Source organism: Neofelis nebulosa, chromosome 4 (assembly GCF_028018385.1).
Source record: "Neofelis nebulosa isolate mNeoNeb1 chromosome 4, mNeoNeb1.pri, whole genome shotgun sequence".
In the NCBI taxonomy this organism is placed as follows: domain Eukaryota; kingdom Metazoa; phylum Chordata; class Mammalia; order Carnivora; family Felidae; genus Neofelis; species Neofelis nebulosa.
Genome location: NC_080785.1, coordinates 146152292 through 146175774, shown reverse-complemented (window position 1 = coordinate 146175774; position 23483 = coordinate 146152292). Strand labels below are relative to the sequence as shown.

The 23483-nt window shown below is 40.6% G+C and overlaps 1 protein-coding gene across 12 annotated transcripts in view; it reads right to left on the bottom strand.

The window, feature by feature from the left end:
* ERC2 (ELKS/RAB6-interacting/CAST family member 2) overlaps positions 1-23483 on the bottom strand; it is a 936036-nt gene that overhangs the window by 206375 nt on the left and 706178 nt on the right. For 9 of the 12 annotated variants that reach the window (XR_009260858.1, XR_009260859.1, XR_009260861.1 and 6 more), the window contains one exon: positions 12262-12430. Coding sequence is in view for 8 of the 12 variants with exons in the window: in XM_058726510.1 (XP_058582493.1) it covers positions 12262-12430 (169 nt within the window). In the remaining 4 variants the exon portion in view is untranslated. The remainder of the gene's footprint in view (positions 1-12261; positions 12431-23483) is intronic. The other 3 variants (XM_058726511.1, XM_058726517.1, XM_058726515.1) reach the window with 1 other exon arrangement.

Genomic DNA, 23483 nt, shown 5'->3' with positions numbered 1-23483 from the left:
GATATCTCAGAGAGCACTGGCGCCCCAAATCCAAGAAAACTGATAACAGAAACTTCCTGGCCTTGTGACCTACACACCTGCTTCCTACCTGAGCATCCAAAGAGGCATTGGCACATCCAAGGGAGCCCATAGTAGGAAGGTTTCTGGTTGGCTTCTGAGCTGTGTTCGTAATTCTAGGTGTGCTGGGCCATAAGAGAGAGGAAATAAACCAGCCTCAAGATGACCAGTTAATCAGAGGTTTCTGGGGCATAAGAACTACCCTGGATTGCAACCTTCTGAGCTGTCATTCTTGTTCAGCTGATTTTCATTGTTCCCTAAAATGACAGCCTTTCGGTCCAATCTGAATTTATTAACCTCTTTGCACAATTCCATTTCCAGACTGTATCAAAGATCACCTGAACACAGATTTGCTGGCTATGTCTAACAGGCATTTCCTGATGACCATATCAGGGCAAAGATAAGAGAGTGGGGTTTTGGTTGTTGTGTATGTATTTTTAAAAAATAATCTCATCTAAACATTGGTGTTGTGGGGTTCTGGCTCCCCCACCTTGTCAACTCAGCAACTGCACTTCAGGCTCCAACCTGAGAAGAATAGATTCCAACTCTCCTGGCTGTAGTCTGTCCCCTCTGGGGACTCCCTCCCTCCACGTGACTCCACATGACTCACCCCCACGCCCCACCTCCTTGCACATACTTGTTCAACAGGACCCTTTCACATGTCCTGAGAACACCCTATTCAAAGTCACCCTCCACACACCTCAGAGAACACCATCTTTATTTTCCCCCCACACCATTGATTGTTATTTAACATGGCATATATGTGATGTCTTTATTTTGTTTCTTGTTTGTGTCCTCTGCTAGAATACAAGCTCTCTAGGGGCAGGGAGCTTTGTGCTTTGCTCATTATGGTGTCCCCAGTGTCCAGAACAGTGTCTGGCACATAGTATGTGCTCAATAAGATTTGCTGAATGAATTGCCTACTTCTTCCCATACCTACTCCCCTAAGAAGTTTTAAAAATCTCCCTCTGCCTCTCCCTCTCTGTATACTGGCCACTTGCACTACTCAGAGTAATATTCTGCTCCGAATCTATGATTGGCATGTCATCAGAGTGTGGATTTGACAAACTTAACACAAATAACTGACAGTTTTGTAAAAACTTAGAAATGTTTGGACTTTGTAGGAGACAGCTATTTCTTAATTCTTTAAAATCCTTAAAACAACTATAACTCTACTATTTCAACTTTTGGGCACTAATCTTAAGACAAATAACAGAAGAAAAAGATTTATATACTGAGATGTTCATCAAGTATGATTATAAAAGTGAAAAACTAGAAACAAATTGAAAACCCAATAAGAGAATAATAAAATTAAGTATGGCAATGATGGAAATCATACAACCAAGATATATGTTTTTGAAGGCTTTTAAGGACATGGGAAAATGTACAACATTAAATGTTTATAAGGCTAAAAAAACTTTATTATGTAGTATGTCATGTCTTCGTTCAAATATGTATGTAGACAATGGAATGTAGGAAACTATAAATCTTAATGACAGTTATTTCTGAATGGCTGGATTATGGGTGATTTTAGATTCTTATTTACATTTTTCTAAGTTTCTATAAAGAGCATATATTATTTTTATGATAAAACATTTATTTATATGCTTCCAACTATGGAAAAGTATCATTTAGATAATAAGGATGGTTACAAAATTAAATCCTTATTACTTTTTAATACTATGCATTATTATGGGTTAAGGTTTTAAAAATAGTACACATGAGAGATCCTGGAAGTTTTAACTCTGTCTTTAGTAGCATGTTGCAGAGAATGAAAAAAAAAAAGTGGCATCTTCCCAAAAAGAATATGCAGTTAAGTAAGAGAAAAGATAAACGACTGGAAATGTTAAATGTTGCGTTTGATAATGGTCTTTCTGCAATCATGAGAGTGGAGGGTGAAAATTCCCTTTCCTGTTAAAGTGTTATTTGAAAAAGCCTAAAAGAGGAAATTCTGAAGCCAGAAAAGGGCAAACACAGTATGCACACCAATACTGTTTATGACAAAACCAGTGTGATTTAAACATAGTTATGTAAGGGGCAATGTGAACAAAAAGGGAGCAGGAAAAAGGACTTTTCTTTCATTTTGAAATTCAGCATCAGGAAGACACAAGGGCAGGAAGTCAGATCTTTTTTCAATTCATGTGAAATGATAAGGTGAAGACAGCCTGGAAGGACTTTTAATTATACGATGAGAGGAAGGAAAGGAGGGAGAGAAAAGAGACCAGGAGAAACCTGTTTTATACGTGAAATGATGAAGAAGAAAATGGAAAACAGAAGGGAAAAAGGCTTCCAAGCAGATATCTTGAGAATGAAACACAAAGGCTGCAAGAAGCAAGTGCCAACATCTCACATAGGAAAGCAGAAAATGCGGCACACCTGATCAAGGCTGTAGCAACCCCTCCCCCTGGCAGTGGGTGAAGGGGGCCGCCTGGTGATGCAGGAAGAGATAAGTCACCCTCCCCAGCCTGCACATGTGACCTCAGGTCAGCACAGGAGCCGGCTGGGACCAGAGGGAGGAGCTAGGAGTGCTCAGGGTCACAGGATAAAGCCTTCTTTTTATGCAACTTGTTAGCCCCTTTGCTGGGGGTGGGGGGGGGGGCTATGGCCTAATGAGTTATGACAGCAACTTGGGGACACGTGCTGAGAAGAGAATGGAAGAGCTGCGGAATGAGGCTCCTTCCTCAGTTGTGGCATCTTCGCCCAGTTGCTGGACCTTGATTTCCTTATCTCTAAAATGGGATTACTAACACCCAGTTTTCAGAGTTGTGAAGATTAATGGAGATAATATATTTAAAATCCCCAGCCCAGTGCCAGGTATGTAGCAAGAGTTCAAAAACCGTTAGTTTCTCCCACTCTAAAAGGTGAATAGAAAAACTGTCATGAAGAGCAAGAATGATGCACACATTATAGCCACACTTAAAGTTCTCTTGAAGCAATGCCAGTCTAAGTTCCTCCCCACCAATCTACCCAGTGCAACAGCTGGATCCAGGCTTTCCCAAAATACAATAGTTTCCTGGTGGCCGACATCTTGGGAACTTCCCCTATATATACTCTGTGCTTTGGTGGTGGATCTGAAATGTTCTTGGAGGCAGTAATGAACAGGTTAAAATTGAGGGGATTTCAAACATGTCTAATCCAATAAGAGGCTTGGTAAAACATGCGTTATCACTTAAAGAATAAATGTTTAAAAATAGAGCACAGATGTGAAATTTGAATAAAAAAAAGGAGACAGCGCGTGAGAGATCTTCTTGGCATTTGTACGCTATTCTCTGTTTCGGTCACCTTCAGCTAAGCCTGTTATTCTAATATGCTCTGCCAACTGCTAGATACTGCAGGGGGTGCTTGAAATTACTGAAGCAAAGTTGGAAAATCACTCAGAAACTTAAAAGTCAGACCCATCCCTCCCTTTATGTATTTCTAAAAGCAGGGAACACACTGATGAAGTTGGTCTTTTCAAGTTTTTCTACTTAAAAAGGTATGTTAAAAAAGTAAAGATCAAGCTTTCTAACACTAGCAATTTTTACACTAAAATCCTTAAATACTTCAGAGAAAGTATCATGGATAGGTATCAGTCACAAAAAAAGAGAGGCTATGGACTGCCAATCATAAAATAGGAATTTCTACTTCTGTAGGAAGCATTCCTTACCTCTCCAGCAAGCAGATTTTTGAATGTAACACATCTGCACCAAAAAATAGGAATTTTCCCTGTTATCTGTTTCATGAGCTAACATCTGCCTAGTGGTAGAGAAGATAAAAAACCAAGGCTCAAGGGCAAACAGAGTCTCTCCTGTAGGGGAACTAAAGTGGTTTTTATACTATGGCTTTATTCAAATGAAAGACTCAGAAAGTAGACCATCAGAGTCCACTTGAAGCTCTGGTAAAAAGCCCTCCTAAAGGAGATTTGAGAAACTCGTGGAATCGCTGAGAAAATCTTCTCCTCCACAATCTGAGTGGTAGTGTGTGTTGCAAGTGGCCAACTGAATGGATTCCCTGAGGACTGGAGTTGAAGCATCAGCTATTTAGATTAGGGAATGTCCAGGCTAAGAGAGCAGACTAGTGTCCTGACCAACTACTTGGTACTAAGAGGAAACTTTTCAGTAACACTGAAAGGTTTTACCTCCTTGAGAATGCCCTGTCCTTGGCCTATCAAAGAGGGATCTGGGTATTTCTTTTTTAAAAGGGGGTTCTCTAGAACATTCTGTAAAGATACTTTGCATTGAAATCAATTATAAATAGAGATGTGCCTAGACTCTACCAGTGGGACATGAACAGCTTAACCCAAAGTGAGTCTGCAGTGAAAACCAATGCATTTGCATTTCAGCAATTTGATCTGGGGCAAGTCTGTCATGCATTACAATGCTGGGATCAAATCAAGCTTTTCTGGAGCTCATCCAACCAAAACACAGGGCTATGGGAACCCTACTGCATACAGTTCCTCCACTGCTGTTTAATTGTGCTCACCTTCTGAACCATAAAGTATAATTAAAAGTCATCTACATACAATGCAATGGAAGTGTAAATATGAAGTACAACCATGTATGGCCTCAAGCAGAGAAGGAAAGAAATGCCTGACCAACCATCCCACTCAGGTGCTTCCCACTTTTCCTGACAGGATGGTTCTGTCTCTGCCAACATCCAATTTTGACTAGGATTCCATCCTTACAACCAGCTTTCCGGAACACTTTCCAGGGCAACCTCCACCTTCTCCCATTCTTGGCCACACCTATTTGGCTAATTCTTAGAGATGAGTCTTACCAACTTTTGAACAACACACAGGAGGGGGAAAAACTGCCTAAACAGATACACTGTGCAGACTTAGCATTGCCTTCAGAATGTTGACCTGGACTAGTCTCTCCTGGTCCTAAAGTCTCCCTGCTCCCAAATGCCCAGTATGTTTTGGTAGCCAAAAGCAGTGCCCAGAACTGGTAGGAAAGCGAAACGAAAACAAAGCACAATTTATCTCTGATCACAGAAGTATCCTAACCAGTTCTGAGAAATAAGCTGGTTCTAATTTTAGCTAAACAATAGTGTCTGGCCCTCATTTTAAGAAGGCATTTTCATCAAGGATGTGCATATCACTACTTCAGCACACAGGGGAGCATTTGGGAATAAGGCTTAGGGGGTAAGATTTAGTTTTAAGCTTTCTTCAAAAACCCCTTAGCAGCAAAAAAAAATCCAATGATTTCAGAATTAATTATTTTGATGTCAGTCCTTTTTTCAAGGGTGGAGAAAAAGAATTAGGGAGAGAATTGATCCAAAACACAAAAGAAAGAAAAATGATTATTTTTAATAATATTTTTAGAACTAGTCTCCCCATGGAAAGAACAAAAAGACCAAAACCAAAAAAACCAAAAAACTTAACGCATTCCCAATCGAGACTTTCTCCCAAAACTGCAAAAATCTGGAAGCCAGATTTTTAAAAAAAGAGGTATAGTAAAAGCTTCAGAGGTGTCTGCTTATGAAGAAATGCAATTGGGAAGAATACAAAAGTTAGATAGACCTATATCTACTACCAAGCTATGATTAATCCTTTATCTTTTTTAATGCCAACAGAAAGTTAATTTGTACTGCTCTCTTAGCTTTATACCTTACTCAGCCTAGAACCAACCCAAATGTCAACACCTGAAGAGCATCATAAAGATTCTTTTGTTGTTAAGCATAGGTGGAATTTCTGGACTCATTTCATATCACCTTTTCTGGCTCTCTTGACAGATGTTTAACAGGAGTTTAGATATTTCTAGGCAAACTGATTTATGACACTCAGAAATTCTCGGGGATGAAGTAGAGGGGCTCCCTTCATAACAACAAGTCACCTTTACCACATTTGGAAGCTCAGTGACAAGAAGAACCCCCAAATTTAGAAGAGATTTGAACTAAAATACAGTGAAAAGGAAGATTCAGAGGAAAGGTTCAAAATGGCCACCATTGCAAATAATTCAAGTATGGGAAAAGGCATCTCTACAAAGCACACTGCAACATGGCAGGAAAAAAAAAACATGACACCATTCTGTGGTCATCATGGCAAACAAGTCTCATCTCTTCTTTTTTTTTTTTTTTAACGTTTATTTATTTTTGAGACAGAGAGAGACAGAGCATGAACGGGGGAGGGTCAGAGACAGAGGGAGACATAGAATCTGAAACAGGTTCCAGGCTCTGAGCTGTCAGCACAGAGCCCGACGCGGGGCTTGAACTCACGGACTGGGAGAGCATGACCTGAGCCGAAGTCGGACGCTTAACTGACTGAGCCACCCAGGCGCCCCAAGTCTCATCTCCTCTACCAGCTCCTATACGTGGTGGCAGCCTGGAATACTGGGGTGAGAAGAATCATAGGCTAAGTTTTGTCTAAAGTCATGATTGACCAATAATGTCTCTTTTTTTAAATAAGCTGCCCTGGCAATTCACTCACTTATTTACTTATACCTTCAACAAATATTTGCTGAATGCCCACTATGTCCTAGCAATTGGGCTAGGCCTGGAGATAAATGGTCAGCAAAAAAGGTCACAGAATCACATTCTCAGTGCTCATAACTAGCAGGGTAGATAGTTACTATTCAAATAATCACAAAAACACAAATTCATAAACTAGCAGGATAGATAGTTACTATTCAAATAATCACAAAAATAAATACAAAGTTGCATCTGCTACAGTGCAATTAAGTGATGTCTACATTCTACAGGATTGTCAAACTGGAGATTTGATACAATTGAGAAAATCCCAGAAGGTTTCCCTAATCTTGGATTGAGAGTGAATGGGTGAATGTGCATTAACTAGGTGAGGAAAAGATGGAAATGTATTCCAGGCAGAGGGGATTGCATTGCACGTACAAGGCCCATTGGTTTGAATTTGTCTTTATACCACCAGTAAAGGAAGCCAGGGAAGACGTTTCAGCAGTAAGGGCTGGAGAGTGATGAGTGTATCATGAGATTTATCTTTAGAAAAGATCATATTTTTGCCCACTGAGGTTTGAGAATCTCTGCCCTGGCCTGGAGGCTGGCTGCACTTTTCCTAGGCACAGCCATCTAAGCCATTACTGAACACCTGCCTGCCCCCTTACAGAAAAGAGAGTGTGAGATTTGGACTGCAGCGATATTATCGTGGAGACTGCCCGAAAGTCAGGGAGAGTATTTTGTCAAAGGGTCCTGTTCCTACTCAAAAATCTCACCAGCCATGACAAACAAATTCTGGCATTAGTTCTTCATGGCTTTAATGGAAGTGGCAATGATTTTTTAAAATGCAGGCTAAGCCCTGGGACTCCTTAGAAGCTGAAGGCAGAGATCTGGAGAGTGGGCTCAGTAGGGCAGACTTAGACAGGTCATGCTGAGTGGTCTAAGAGCCCTCCCTGCTCTGGAGTTGCATGACTAATGTATTTTGTTTGGTAACTGCAGAGAACTTCTGCTTCAGAATGTACCACTCTTAGCAGATCCTGCAGAGTTCTACACATCCTATCCTCACTCAGTCACTGTGCTGACAGCTCACCTCTTCATCTCCTTGTCTGCTCCACTCCAGCCACACTGGCTTCCCTGTTCTTTCCCAAACACACCAGCATGTTCCTGTCTTAGAGCTGTGTGCAGGCTGTTCCCTCCACCAAAACACTCTTCCCCTAGATATGTAAAAGTGCACTCTCTCACCTCCTTCAAGTCTTTGCTCAAATGTCTTCTTCTCATTGAGGCCCATCTGTCTACCCTATTTTACATTGTCACCTTGTCCTCAATCCTTCCCTGACACTCCTGTTCTCCCTTATACTGGTCTACATTTTTCTTTTTTTACCATATGATTTACTTATTTATTACATTCATAGTTTATTGCTTTTCTCCCACCTGCCCCCCACTCCAACATTAAAACATATGCCCCACGAGGAAGGGGTCTTTATTTTGGTCACTGACATATTCCAAAAGTGCCTAGCATTCTAACACAGGGAAGGCACTCAATGAATATTGTTGAGTTGAATTCCAACATAGCATGTGGCCTCTCCATAAGCTGAGGCATTGGAACTCGATTCCTCGGACAATATCTGTGAGGTGTGGGAGCTAATCCATGGCTTTGGAGATGCAGTATTGAGCCTAGCTAAGAGCAAAGAGTCAGCACTGCTATGTCTTAGGAGCCCAACCCTGCACTACCAGGTATGTGTGATATGCATAGGTATGGTAGTTGAGTCATGTGGTCTCTCAGAGCCTTGATTTGATCAACTCAAAAATAAGAATGATGCTCTTCTCACTGGGGCAGATAAAATTTCTGTTGTGGATGAATACCCAGCACCCGTCTGAGAGCCTGGCACATAGCAGATACGCAATATGTTGGTTGGTGGATTATGAGGAAAAAGTGAGATAATGTTTGTAAACTTATATTTACATAAAGCACTTGACATAGAGCCTGGCATGTGTCATCCATTCATTCACAAAACAAATATTTATTGAGTGGGTACTATGTGCTCGGCAAAGTGCAATAACTGTGGGGATTGTTAAATGAACTACTGATGCTCAGTCACTGGGAATGTCATGGGCAGTAGAGAAACCTTCTGCATGAGATGAGCTGAGCAGAAGGCAGCCTGAAGGGGTGGCATCTCTCATGAGCCAGTCTGCCTCAGTATCCTCACAGAACATCAGGCAGATGAACCAAAGGCCTTCCCCACCCGTTGGCCCAGGCATCTGAAAGAGCTCTGCCCTCCCAAGTCACTCATGCAGGTGATGACAGCTGAGGCCTGAGACTCGCTCTCCCAGGGGTACCCTGTCTGATTGACTCTATGTGGACTGCATACACAAACCAAGCAAATTTAATAAGCAGTATGAGCCTCTTTGGTGCACACTGGGAGTTGAGGTCTACTGTTCCTGACATGTCTCCCTGCTGTTCCCAAGTGCTTGGGCTTCGAGGGAGGGAGACCAAGAAGGCCTAAGTGCTAATGTCTGCAGCTCTTTCTCCCACAGTTCAAGAGTGTCTCAACCAGTTATGACTCCCAGGCTTGTGAAAAATACCAACAATGAAATCAAAATCAAGCTACCTTTGAGGATGGTAGTGATAAAATCAATTAATAGTAGCAGTGGTAATAGAAGCTCACACATATACAGTACCTATTATGTGCCAAGCATATGCAGAGCTCTTTATATACCTTATACTCACAATACTTTGAATTAGGTTATTAGCCCAGTTTACAGACAAGGAAACTGAGGCTCATGAAGGTTTAGTATTTTTCCCATGATCACACAGCCAACAAGTGCTCAGACAAGAGTCATCCCAAGCAGTCCAACTCTAGATGGTACTAACAATTCAGTTACTGGTTGTATGGTAAAGGGTCTTTTCAAGCATCATGGAATGTACAGCTGTAAAGCCTGGGCAAGGCACCAAACCTCTCTGGACTTTTGGTTCCTTCTCCTATAAGAGTATCAGTGCTTCAGTTTCATTGGGAGTTGATGAGTCAGTGTATGCAAAGCCTTTACAGCCATGCCTGGCTTGTGGGGAGAACTCAGAAGTATTAGGAAGTATTGATATGATCAAATAGCCTAAGCCTAAGAGCTCTAGGCAGAACCCACTCCTTATGAATAGCCAGAGAACATTCTTAAATGGATACTTTGGCACCTACTTCAAGCTTACAAAGATAAGGGGACCTCACAGGTTCTAGAATACCCTCCCGCTTGTCACTCTGAATTCCTTCCTGAGCCTCAATCTGGTGGGGCATGTGTAGACTCAGGTGGACTATCTCAGATCCAAGCCCTATTGCTTACAAGCTTTGTGCTTTAGGCTGGTTATTCCACACTCTGAGTCTCAGCTACACTCCCTGGAAAAGGGAGGCAATCCTGCCACCCACACCACAGGGCTGCTGTGAGGACAGTGGGACAAAGCCCCTGAGGGACACTGGATACACACCCTGGCACAGAGCAAACACTCAATACAAAGGGGGTGCTTTTCCAAGCCAATGAATCATTATCCTTAGAATCATATCATTTACAACAAGGGTACATCAATTCATGTGCTTTTTTTTCCTCTGTTGTCTATAGGGTGTGGGGAAGGATTTCAAATCTAAATCATCAAGGATCCCATCCTTCTCCTTCTGCCTCTTTTTCCACAATAGCCCTTCAGACCCTGCCTTAGTTCAGGCGGGAGCCTAACTCTGCATGGCTGGGGTTTCCCAAATGTGCCCCATGATACCCAAAACCAAGCCCGTCGTGAATAATGAAGGCTTTGTGCAGTTTCCCAGGAGCAAATTGAAGGGCTACACTCAATCCTTCCTGGAATCCAGGAGTGCATTTTCATGATGCTGAGAAAAAAATAGCCTTAAAAAAATTCCTTATTGGAAAAATAGAGGGGGGTTTGAGGAGCAAGGTATCTAGGAGACAGAAAGGAAAATATAATCCACTGTGCCTGACAGCGAGGCCTCTGGCTGGCTCCACTGGGTAGCCAGAAGAGCTGGCCCCATTGGGTAGCCACCAAATCTGGAACCTTTGACAAATACATAATAAATGAAATCACTTTACAAATCAAGATATAATGCTATCATCTATGGTCTCAGACTTTTTGGCCACCAAGTACTAGCAATCATAAAAAGAGATAAAGGGCAAGGTAGGATGTAGCTGTTATGTACCCCCAACCCCCACCCATGGTGGGGTCGAGGGTCTCCTTAGCTGCTGACTGACCTGAGACCTTTGGATCATGTATGCATCGTAGCTGGACCCGTGGTACTTGGCCGTAATATCTGGGCTGTAGCCAGCATCACAAGTGCATGGTATATTCGAGCTCAGGGGCTGTTTCCTAGGTCTATATACCTGTGGGAGAAAGCTACAATGGTTAGGTGCAGGAGGGGAGGGAGCAGGGCTCACAGGGAAGGAGTTAGGAGAAAGCAAAGAAGGGGGCTTGTCTTGACTTTCTGTGGCCAGGTGGGTGGAAAACCCAGTGTAGAAGATGCACAGCTCCAAACAAAGAGGTCAGATGTAAGCGGTTCCCGACCCCCGGGGCCAGCACTAGCAAGGCATGCTGCTCTATGGAATGACCCCAATGTCTGGCAGTGACTGGGACCCTCCCTCTGCAGGAGAGGGCACCCAGGCATGGCGGTGGTCTCTCTCCCTCAGCAAGGCAGCCCTATGAGAAATGGACTCTGTTTCACGGCCAAAGGATGCCTTTTCCTTCCAAGAGTTGGCCCCGTTGCGAGAAGAAGGGTCTTATTTCTTTGGGCTTCCCTTCCAGTCACCTTGCACACTGGCCCAGATCACCCTAGCAGGCAGAGAGCCAGCCCTCGGGGCTGAAAATTCATGTGGACACACTCCATGTGGTACCATGTGGCATTTACAGAGCTTCAGAGCCACATGTGGCCCAAGCTAAGATGTGACAGCCACCTTGTGAGACCACAGACCATTGAGCCATAATATCTGCTGAACTGGTTTTATAATGAAGTTAGAGTCCAAGGGAATATCTTTAACCACTGCTTCCAAAAGTTCCTAAATTATATATGGAGAAGAACTAATGTCTGAAGATTTCAGGAATTATTTCGCAATACACTTCAAGTGCAATTAAGTCCATTTAAGCCACTCACAGAAAACCCTCCAAAAAGAAAAGAACTTTGTGCACAAGACTTTGCCCCTCCTTCCTTTTTCCCTCCTTGCTTTTCCCTCAGAAGAAATACAGTGGCCTAGAGAGGAGGAATAAATGGATAATTGAGTAAATAGGTAATAAAAAAGGATGTTAACTAAATAATGGCTGAGGAGGTCTCCAAGCATAGTCTGGCAGTGCTAGGGGCTGGGGAATATTCCTTAGCTAAAAGGTCCTGAAAGAACTAGCTGAAGAACCAAAGTTGGAAGTATGGAGAGAAAGAAATCTAAAGAACTGGATGAGGAGAGTTATTGATGGGGCCCAGAAAGTAAGCAAGACAGAAGGCAACATTTCCAATGGGAAAGAAGGTGCCCAGAATTTAATTAGTAGTTTCTACGATTTAGTGAGAAGTCATACAAAGTCCACTGGAAGGAAGAGACCTGAGAGTTATATCTGGGAACATGATGCTAATACAAAAGAAAGGAAAACAGCACTGGCTGCAAACCACACAAGCCCAGGCACATGCACATAAACACAGAAAAGCAGTAAAAATGATGTTCTAGCAACAACTCGGGCCAATTCATTCCTACCTGGTTTTAGCTGCTTGAGCCCGCAGGATGGACATGGGAGAATGAAGAGTAGCTAAACCCAGAGAAAGCACGCAAGGCCCCAAACCCAGCAAGACACACCTTTTGTGCAGGAGGCCCCACCTGCTGCTTTAACTGATGCACGAGTCGATCTTTTTCCCGCTTGAGAGCCATGACTTCTTCCTGTGTCTTTTTCTTTTTGGAAGCAGACAATTCCAGCAAGGCAATATTTGCATCTTTTTCACTGATTGCTGCAAGCAGTGCTTCTTGTCTGGTAAAATAAAGATTATTGTGATCATTTTTATGAAATGTAAAAAAAAAAAACTTGTCATTTATAGTTGAAATGAACCATAGAGCACTGTCTTAATAGGAAGGAATTAAAGACAAAGTAACTCTTTGATTCTTAGAATGGACAAAGTAATATGGGTCAGAATCCCTGAGACCCATGCACTGCTTCCTCTGAAGGAGCCATCTTTCACTGGTTTCATAGACAAAGCTGCAAATTAGAAATGGAGGGAATCAATCTGAACACCCACTTCTAGGGTACTTTAATGGATGCAGCCATTCATCCATCCACCCACCCATCCATCCATCTACCCATCTGCCAAGTAAAGTTCTAGGTACTCCAAGACAATCCAACAAAACTGGGCAGCAATTTAAGTATCAATATATTTTTTTCATGCAAGATTTTCTTTTGAAGGCAGGCAGACATATTTAGTAGGGTATCCTTTCCATTTTCAATGTAATTAATGATGCTTTCATGCCATTCCACCAAAAACCATTCCCTCCTCAGTCTTCCTTACCTAGTAATTACACCACCATCTACTGAGTAACCCAAGCTCCAAACCTAGAAGTCATCCTTGATTTCTTCCCTCTCTTCTCCACTCAGAGATGATCCATCAACAACTTCAGTAGGTTTTACTCCACGAGACATTCCTTATCTAAACTGATCTACTGCTACCAAACCACTCCCAACCACCAGCATCTACTCCTGCAGCCCACTAGTCTCTGAGGAACAAAGACCACTGGTCTATGTGGAACAAAGATGGGTCATCTTTAAAAACATTATAAATAAGGATTCCACCATTATGTTGCTTGCAAAATCCATTGCATCACTCATTAGACTTGATATCAGACCCTTTACCGATGCCTGTGACTCATTACACCAACTGGCCCTAACCACCTCTCTGAGGTCATCTTGTGCCCCTTCTCCTTCTGCATTCATTAGGCTCCAGCTCATTTTGTGCCTGAACTCTTTCTCGTCCTTGAAAATGTTATACTTGTCCTCACCTCATAAGCTTTGCCTTTGCCATACCCTCTGACTGGAATGCCCTCACCTCACACAGGTCCTTACCCTTCAGGTCTCAAATGAAATGTATTTTCCTCAGAAAAGCTCTCGCCAGCCACTTTCCCTAACAATGTCTCCCTACTTTTCACTTTGTGCCCAAGCCACTGGACTGTCACATTACACTTTTTCTTCCTATAACTCTCTGTTATTTAAAAGGATCTTAGAGGGATGCCTGGGTGGCTCAGTCAGTTAAGTGTCTGACTCTTGATTTCAGCTCAGGTCATGATCTCAGGGTTGAGGGACTGTGCCATCTTAGGCTCCATGCAATATCCATGATGGGATTCTCTCTCTCCCTCTCTCTCTGCCCCTCCCCATTCCCCTCTTAAATAGATAGATAGATAGATAGATAGATAGATAGATAGATAGGTCTTAGATATCTATTATTTGTTATCCAGACTTGACACTCCATGATATTGGAACCTCATCTATCTTGTGCACTCTGGCTTCTAGAAGAGTACTGAGTACATAGTAAGTGCCTAAAATATTTGTTCAAGAAATAAGTAATTTTACTTTGTACTTTAAAAAAATGTTTGAAGATACCATTGTACAAGTCACCCTTTCATTTTTTAAAAAAATTATAATGCTTTGACTCCTTAATCTTTGATCATTGTTTACTCAGAGGAGTATTACAGTTGCCTCCTTCCATCTTACAGTTCAATTTTCTGGCAACATCTGTCACAAATTTCAACATGGAGTTTTGGGGGACTATTTCTGACTAGAAAATGGCTCTTCTGGTGTCTTTCATTTAGTCATTCTTTCCACTGAGGAAGTCTTGTCCCAATCTCCATCACTCCTGCCACATTCTAGATACCCTATAAGACCCCACAGCCCTGGGAAAGCCTCTGTGTTGGGTATTTTCTTTGTACACAAGTCCCAGGACTAAAACCTGGTCATGATCCTATTTTGTCTTTTTTTAATTCCCGTCACCAGACCAGGCCCCCTCCAGATGTTTGAATAAGATGGTCATTATTTGGATCTCAGAGTTTCCTCCTTTTCACTGCAGGGATTTGTATGGACTTTTCTGGGCCCCACTAATGGCAGGGAGTAGGAGCTTCTGTTGGAGGCTCAGTCAGACATATGAGCAGCAGAAATGTCAGGGAATATGTCCACTTTCCAGAAGAAAGCCAGGGCAGCCTGGACTATCAACAGCAGCATTCAAATCCAGCTTCACACAGCCTGTCTCCTTCTGGATAACATCTTGAGACAGTAGACATGCTTGCCGTTCACAGCTAGTGCATATTTGTACATAAAGTCAAGCCAAAGAGGCTGCACAGCCTTCAAATCAGGGAAAGCCCATTTGCTACCAACTCCAACTTAACTACCACACACCCAAGGTAACTGCAATATTTTACCCCACTCTGCCCCAAATTGAAATGTCCATGTGAGGCTTTTTTAATCTAAACAACCTAAGAAATCATTAGTAAGAAAATTGAAGATTGATAGTAAATTATGCTGCATCTCTACATTTTTTATAGCTATATGCTGCATTTAAAATGCTGATTTAAAAAAATGTGAAAATGTCTGTTTGGAGGCAATTCTCCATGTGTCTCATATTTCTGCACATTTTACAAGCAAAGGCACTACCTTTTCTCACAATTTTTCCAGAATGTTTGTATAGTGAATACCCTCAGAAGACAGAGGTAGTTTCTCCCTTAGGATCAAAGGGAAGACATGCTTACTGCCCTTGTCTAACAGTGTGTCCTTCCAGAGCAAAGGGCAGGCATGTTAACTGCCATTATAAAAGATTCAGATTCCATAAGCACAGGGTTGTTGTCTTGTAATGCAACCCACTGCATGTACAGCTTTTCATCTGGCCCATCTGCCTTGCCTCCCTGGGACTTGAGGATAGGAGAATTGACATAAATACCCTGATACTGCTCTCTGCACCTTGAGCAATGAAATCTTTTGTTTCTGACCTCAAAGTCTCTGGTCATCTACCACAATCCATGAAACTGAGAGCCAGGCTAACATGCCAGTAGGGAAAACTCTCAAAATCCCTACAGTTCTTGATGATCATATGTATATGCAAAAAGATCCCCCCAACATAAAAATAGGAAGGACAGACAGCAAAATGCTAATAGTCACTATCTCTCATGGTTGTGAAATGGATAAGCTGGTTTTTGCTTTTTTTTCTGCTTAAATCTTCCTGCATTCTGTCTCTCTCACAAAATATCATAAGAGTAAACATTAAGAAATTGCAAATAAAACTTTTCAGTCACTAACTAAACTGCAGGTACATGCTTCAAATACTTGGCATATGTGAAATTTGTTCATTCTCCCATCAAGGTATTTATGTTCCCTCTGTCCCCCTTACTCTTCATGCATAAGTAAGTGCACATACACATACTTTAACATACACACGTCTGGTACAGTCTACATCATCTCCCACTTGGACAGTTGTAATCATTGTCAAAGTAGGCTCCCTGTGTTCACTTTTATGCTCCTCTGTCCTATAGTCCCTTTTAATCCATTTTCCTCTTTCAGGTCAATATTCAGAATTACACAGCTTTAAAAACTGTTAAAAAGTCATCATCAATCTAAAGAATGACCCTCCTAAACTCCTTTTGCCCCATAATTCTATAATTTAGAGGCTTTTCCAAACCTAACACTTATTTCTTTGCTTGTAATATCATTGAAAGTCCCAATGAATTATTTTCTAATTATCTGTCAATTCGAAAACCGTTGATCACAAAACATGTATCAATTCCTAATTCTCTACAGATGATACTACTAAATATAGCCCCAAATCCTATTATTATTATTATACTCAAAATACATTTAAAATCATCTTTATAAAAGTACATTTAAAACCACTACTCATCAGCATAATTAATATTCATAGAAAATAACCCATTTTGTTCTTTGTAACATTTTCCTTAATTTTTTTATTTTGTTTTGTTTGCTTTTGGCTAACAAATCTGTTTTATGAATACTGGTATTATACAATCATAGAACTCTGTAATTAGTGTAACAAGGACACACACACTCATTTATTTTGTTTTTAAAGTTTATTTATTTATTTTGAGAGAGAGGGGGTGTGTGTGTATGTGTGTGTGTGTGCATGTGCATGTGTGTGAGTGGAGGACGGGCAGAGGGAGAATCCCAAGCAGGCTCTGCACTGCTCTGGGCTCAAGCTCAGGAGCCGTGAAATCATGAACTGAGTTGAAATCAAGTCAGATGCTTAACCAACTGAGGCACCCTGGCACCCAGGCACCCTTAGAAACACTCATTTAGGGGCGCCTGGGTGGCTCAATCGGTCAAGCGGCCGACTTCAGCTCAGGTCACGATCTCGCGGTCCGTGAGTTCGAGCCTCGCATCGGGCTCTGGGCTGATGGCTCAGAGCCTGGAGCCTGCTTCCGATTCTGTGTCTCCCTCTCTCTCTGCCCCTCCCCCGTTCATGCTCTGTCTCTCTCTGTCTCAAAAATAAATAAAACGTTAAAAAAAATTTTTTTTTTAAAATAAAAAAAAAGAAACACTCATTTAAATATTATCCATAACTATGATAATTTCTCTTAAAATAACCTGATTGAAACCTACATTAAATAATTCCAGTCTATTTAAACCAAATAGTAATTGGTAGAAAAGAAAAGTATATAAAGCTATAAAAATATGAATACTTCACACTTCAGGATATTTGGAGAGATGTTCTAACTCTGTTAAGGTTGTATCTGGCCATTACCTATTTGTACAGGGATGCCAGGCAAACCAAAGTCTTGTAGGCTGACACAACCATTCCATTTGTGTGTGTGTATTTTTTTTAATTTTTTTAATGTTTATTTATTATTGAGAGAAAGAGCACGAGCAGGGAAGGGGCAGAGAGAGGGGGAGACACAGAATCTGAAGCAGGTTCCAGGCTCTGAGCTGTCAGCATAGAGCCTGATGTGGGGCTCGAACCCACAGACTGTGAGATCATGACCTGAACCGAAGTTGGACACTCAACCGACTGAGCCACCCAGGCGCCCCCATTTGTATTTTTTTTAAGCAATAAGATTTATAAAATGAGTTTTAAATAATTCTTTATAAAGCTGATACATTTCAACTAATAATTTAAATTGCTGTTAGCTAATTCTGCACAGTTATGGATCTTTATTATTCCTGCATTAGAAGTCAGGGGCTTTTTGAGGGTAAGGGATACTGAACATACACCTTTTTAAAGATGAAGTTCATTTGCCAGCCCTGTATCAGAGTCTACATTTTTTGCAATTCCCATAAGGAAATTTGCTAATACATCTACTTAAAGCACCTTATGACAAATACTTTACTGAAAATAATGGCAAACATTGTAATAAGTCAGGAAGCTTAAATGTTGCCCCCCCTTTTTTTCCAATAGGGAATTTTGATTCAGCCTTTCAAAGTCTGGGAAAACTGAAATATTTGCAGTTTTAATGCCTCTTTTACATCTACATCTTTTAAAAAGTGTTTAAGCATAAAGGGTATATCCATGACAAGACATTTGGATATAAACTGGAAACACAAAGAAAACTTATTATTTCCTCCATCAAGTGAATCACATTCTAGATTCAAGGCCAGATTTACATTGCTTCATAAATTGTTACAGTCCCATCAACCTGAGGAAAGTTTCTATAAGTCTAAAATCACCTTCAGCACTTAAACTGTCCTTTCTGTTCACAGAAACATGAAAAGAACATATTTCCTCATCTTTAGATAGTTAGTGGGGTTAAGTATATGCCAAAGGCTTGCAATGTTATCTTTAGAACACTGAAATGCTTCAGTATACAATTACTAAGGTGATCTGTCTATGCCCTGAGATGTAGCTTAAAATATGAAAAGGAAGCCCAAATAAGCTAGAAAGGAAGATAAGATAATGCAAAGAGAAATAAATCTATAAGAGTCTGTTGAATGCCAAACTAAGAAAGGGGACTATAGACAGCATTTTATCAAAGTGCAGCCTAAACAAACGTCAAAGGGAATAATTTCTTTAACAAATATGGGCAACAATGAAGTAAAAAAGTGGGGGGGGAGTTCTGTGCCCTCACACACATTCAGTCAGGGTTAACAATGGATAAAAATATGTGCAAGAACACATTTAATAACCCTATGCTGTCATTCAGTTTGTAGGAGGTAGTCAAGATACAGCTAATAAAACACCAAAAAAAATGGTTTTAGCCACCCTGAAAAAAAAGAAAAAAACCTCAATGGAATAAAACAAAAGAGGACCGAAGGGTGTCTCCCACCAAGATAAATGCCTTCTTTTGAGTGTTGCCTGTGGCTAACCTTCTCAAAGAGAGCTGCAGAATCCTCTGATGGTAATACATCACTACATCACTTATCACAGTCAATTTAAAAGGGAGCTTTATAAACATTTCTATTTCACTCCCTGTTGCTGTCGCTCTATTAATGATGACTTGAGCTCTGAGAGAGGGTCCAGAATTAATTTTAGGAATTGTAAATGAGGCAGTCCAATTAGGAACTGTTATAAATTGGATGGGGGAAAAGCATTAACACATTTTTTTTCTTGGGGGCTCTTGTTTTAGTTAGCCAGCCCATCTTTAGGAACACATTCAATTACAAAAGCAGATGCTTAAAAAACGCATTCCATTAAGAAATGTTTGGATAATGACATGTAGGGGAGAACCTACATTATGTATGGTGCTCAGCCCGCAGTCATGTTCTAATCATACTGTGGGAAAAAAAATTCCGCTCAATCAACTTTTCCCAGTTAATTACTGTTTTCTTTCCCTCATGACCCTGAATCTTCAACCGTAAGTTCAGTAGGAGGTGACTTAAGACAGACGGTGACGAAAGATCCTGTTCAAAACAGCCTCTCTCTAACCCCTAGGGTGAGGATGGGTGGAGGTTTGCTGTGATCAACCCTGGGGATAGATGCTCCTTTGCCTAAATTTTAAAAGCAGGATTTTTAAAAAAGCATCTTGAGAAAGAAAAGTCTTGTGATATCAATTAATATCAACACTACCCACCAGCAGAATGACGGATTGTGTACACAGAAGGGCCCACGCAGAAAGCAAAGCTGCTCACACAAGGTGGGGCCCACAGGGTGAGATATATTTGAACAACCACAAGTTCCGGCAAGGACAAAGAACAGACCAGATTTGTAAAGGCCAGGCTTTGGCAGCCCAGACTTCGTAATGCGGTTTACTTTCTGTTGCCCACCTAAAACTGACCTCAAGAAATAGTTTACTCCAATTATGGAGAATTTTGTCTTTGAAACCTAATAGCACATGACTGGAATTCCTAACACAGGGGCCATGAAGTCTTATGGAAGCTCTTTGCTCCATGCAGCAGCTTCTATTCCCCCTACTCACTCAGGACATGACCTGGGTAGGGACCTGGCCCATCCTTGGATTCCTCCAAGATCAGCTAGGCCAGAAAGCTCTGAAGTGGCAACACAGAGTGCTTCAGGACACTAAGATGGCAAATGCTGGTACCACTTGGCATCCTGCTACAAATAGGTATCTGGGAGTCTGAGGCCAACTTTTCTGATATAGACAAGGTCCAAGGCCAGAGTAGGATCAGTGCCAGGAAGAGCTACTACCCTCATCTTAAACTGCTCTCTCCATTCCCATCCCTTGAGAGAAGTGATAAAAAGGCAATGAGGAATGGGAGAAGCCCCTCTTGGAGTCCTGGTAGAAGACATGTGTGTGATATATTACGGAATACTGTGTCACACACACACACACACACACACACACACACACACACACACCCCAGAGATATGAAAATACTTATTTTGATTACTGTAGCCTATTATGATTTCTTGGAACTTATCTACACAAATAAAATATCACTCACATCATTAAGATTTGATTATGGTACTTGATTAAGGTACCTGATTTAGTACCTGAGCTTTGGAATCAAATATATCTGGGTTTGAATCTCAGCAATATCTGTTGTTTCTGCGACCCTGGGAAAGTTACTTAATGACTCTGAAAGTTAGATGTCTTCACAATTGAACTAAGAAGGATGATAGTAACTCTCTCCTCAGTCTTTGTGAGAGTTAAATGTGATAATGAATGTAAAGATTCTGTTCAGTGCTTGACGTGACCATACAAATGTTAGCCAATTATTTATTATTACACAACATAGATCCCACCAAATGTAAAGATTCAAGTTTTGCATTATTTTCTATCAGGCTCCCCTTTATACTAAACATTCTACACATGCCAGTGGGTTTCTAATTTTCAAGACTGACTCTCTGAAATTGGTTTCTGTTAGGTTGCACATTTGACTTTTATGAAATGGGGTATGTTTTGCAAACAAATTAGTGATTTATTGATTGATTTAAATTTTGGTTATTTAACATACAGTGCAATATTCGTTTCAGGAGAATTCAATGATTCATCACTTACATTCAAAACCCAGTGCTCATCACTCATCTAGAGTCCATCTCCCACCCACCTCCCTCCATCAACCCTCAGTTTGTTCTCTATCATTGAGTCTCTTGTGGTTTGTTTCCCTCTCTCCTCTTCCCTCTGCTTCCCATATGTTCCTTTGTTTCATTTCTTAAATTCCACATATGAGTGAAATCATATGGTATTTGTCTTTCTCTGATTGACTGATTTCACTTAATAGCCTAATACTTTCTAGCTCCATCCATACCATTTCAAATGGCAAGACTTCACTCTTTTTGATGGTTGAGTAATATTCCATATATATATATATATATGCACACACACATATATAAAACGTGTGTACACATGCACACCAAACACATCTTTATCCATTCATCAGTCAATGGACATTTGGTTCCCTCTATAGTTTGGCTATTGTTGGTAATGCTGCTATAAACAGTGAGGTTCATGTACCCCTTTGAATCTGTATTTTTGTGTCCTTTGGGCAAATACCCAATAGTGTAATTGCTTGATCGTAGGGTAGTTCTATTTTTACATTCTTGAGGAATATCCAGAATGTTCTCCAGAATGGCTGCACCAGTTTGCATTCCCACCAACAGTGCAAGAGAATTCCCTTCTCTCTGCATCCTTGCCAACACCTGTTGTTTCCTATGTTGTTGATTTCAACCATTCTGAGAGGTGTGAGGTGGTATCTCATTGTGGTTTTGATTTGTATTTCCCTGATGATGAGTGATGTGGAGCATCTTTTCATGTGTCTGTTAGCCATCTGGATATCTTCTTTGGAAAAGTGTTTATTCATGTCTTCTGTTCATTTCTTAACTGGGTTGTTTGTTTTTTGTGCGTTGAGTTTGGCAAGTTCCTTATAGATTTTAGATACTAACCCTTTATCTGATATATCATTTGCAAATATCTTCTTCCATTCCATAGACTGTCTTTTAGTTTCAATGATTGTTTCCTTTACCGTGCAGAAGCTTTTTATCTTGATGAAGTCCCAATAGTTCATGTTTGCTTTTGTTTTCCTTGCCTTTGGAAATGTGTCTAATAAGAAGTTCACAAATAAATTTAAAGGAGAAAATAAAGCTTGAGTATTAACACAGTTCGTTCATTATAGAAGAGTTGCATCCTAGGCCATCCAGGTCTGACTTGCAATAACTGTTCAATATCATTCCATCCAAACTGATAGGAACGGCTGCACAAAAGTGGGCAAGATGTGATTTCATGCTGCATGAGAAATGGAAATGTGTTTTGAAAGGTGACCTTTTAAAAGTCAAGGTCAAGTGCAAAATCTAACCAAAGTCAAACAACTTCAAACAAAAATTCTTCCATTAAAAAAAAAAAACTTAAAGAAATGGTAAATTTTGAAGGCAGAGAGTGCAAGTGAAATGAAGAGTCTCTGACCCTTCAGCAGGCACACCAGGCACACACACTAGCACACCTGGCGTTAATGTATAGTTCTCATTCATTCTCATTATTCTCATTCAGTGATGAGAAGGCTTCTCTCTTGACCACTTAACTCTGCCAACGTAGCTTTCAATGTGAAATACACCCAATCAGACTCCCTGGAGGTATTATTGATGACTGATAATAAGAAAACTAAATACATCTAGACTTCACTGTGGGCCAGAGCTTTGCCCAGCACCCACCTAAACTAAACCTATTGTCCATGGATGATTAGTTACTGTCAAGACACTTGCCTTATCACGTTAACTTTTTGGTTGGAAATGAATAATTTCCAGAAAATAAGTCACTGATCTTATATCTATATATCTATATAGATATCTATATATATATATATCTATATAGATCTATATATCTATATATATCTATATAGATATATAGATATCTATTATCTATATATGATATATATATCTATATATCATATATAGATAATATATAATATACATATAACATATATAATATAGAATATATATAACATATATATAATATACATTATATATACCCCCAAAGATAATATATTTTAATTTTCCCTCTACTGTATATTTAAGGCTGCTAAGGTTTGTTAGTAAGTCTTTGCACAGAGCAGCAAATTGCCCTCCTACATCTTGAACTAAATATTTCCCTTCTTAATTTGAAATTTTTGTGTTAAATCAAACCTCCCTTTATTTATGCTTACATGGAATAGAATATTCCCATAGGCTAAATTATAATGAAAAACAAAACAGATCGTCATGTCATTGCTGTAAGAGGAATATGAACAGAAGGGGGCACATTCCAGAATTTTGTTAATGCAACATTTGAAGAAAATTGAATTAGGTTCTATAAAGCAGAACTTTGTAGAAAGAAATAAAAAAAAATTAGGTTGGGTGGAAGCAGCTCCATTGTGAAAGTTACTATTCACAGGAAGGAAAAAGGCAGTGCTGCTTCTATACTGGGGGAAGGGAACAGAGTGGTGTGTCTGTATGTGCCGTGGGTAACTGTAGCGGCCAGCAAAAAGCAGGTTTCCAGAAGGGGCAGGAAGCCATGATATCTGATATGGAGGAGAAGCAAACAGATTCCCACCAACTTGAGCTGTTCTCCCTTGCTGTGCCTGCCACAGAAACTGCACAGCAATTTGGGACAACCGACAGGAGTCCTCCTTTGGTAAGCTGATGGCTTTTAAAGAGATTTCAAAGATGTAATTCCTC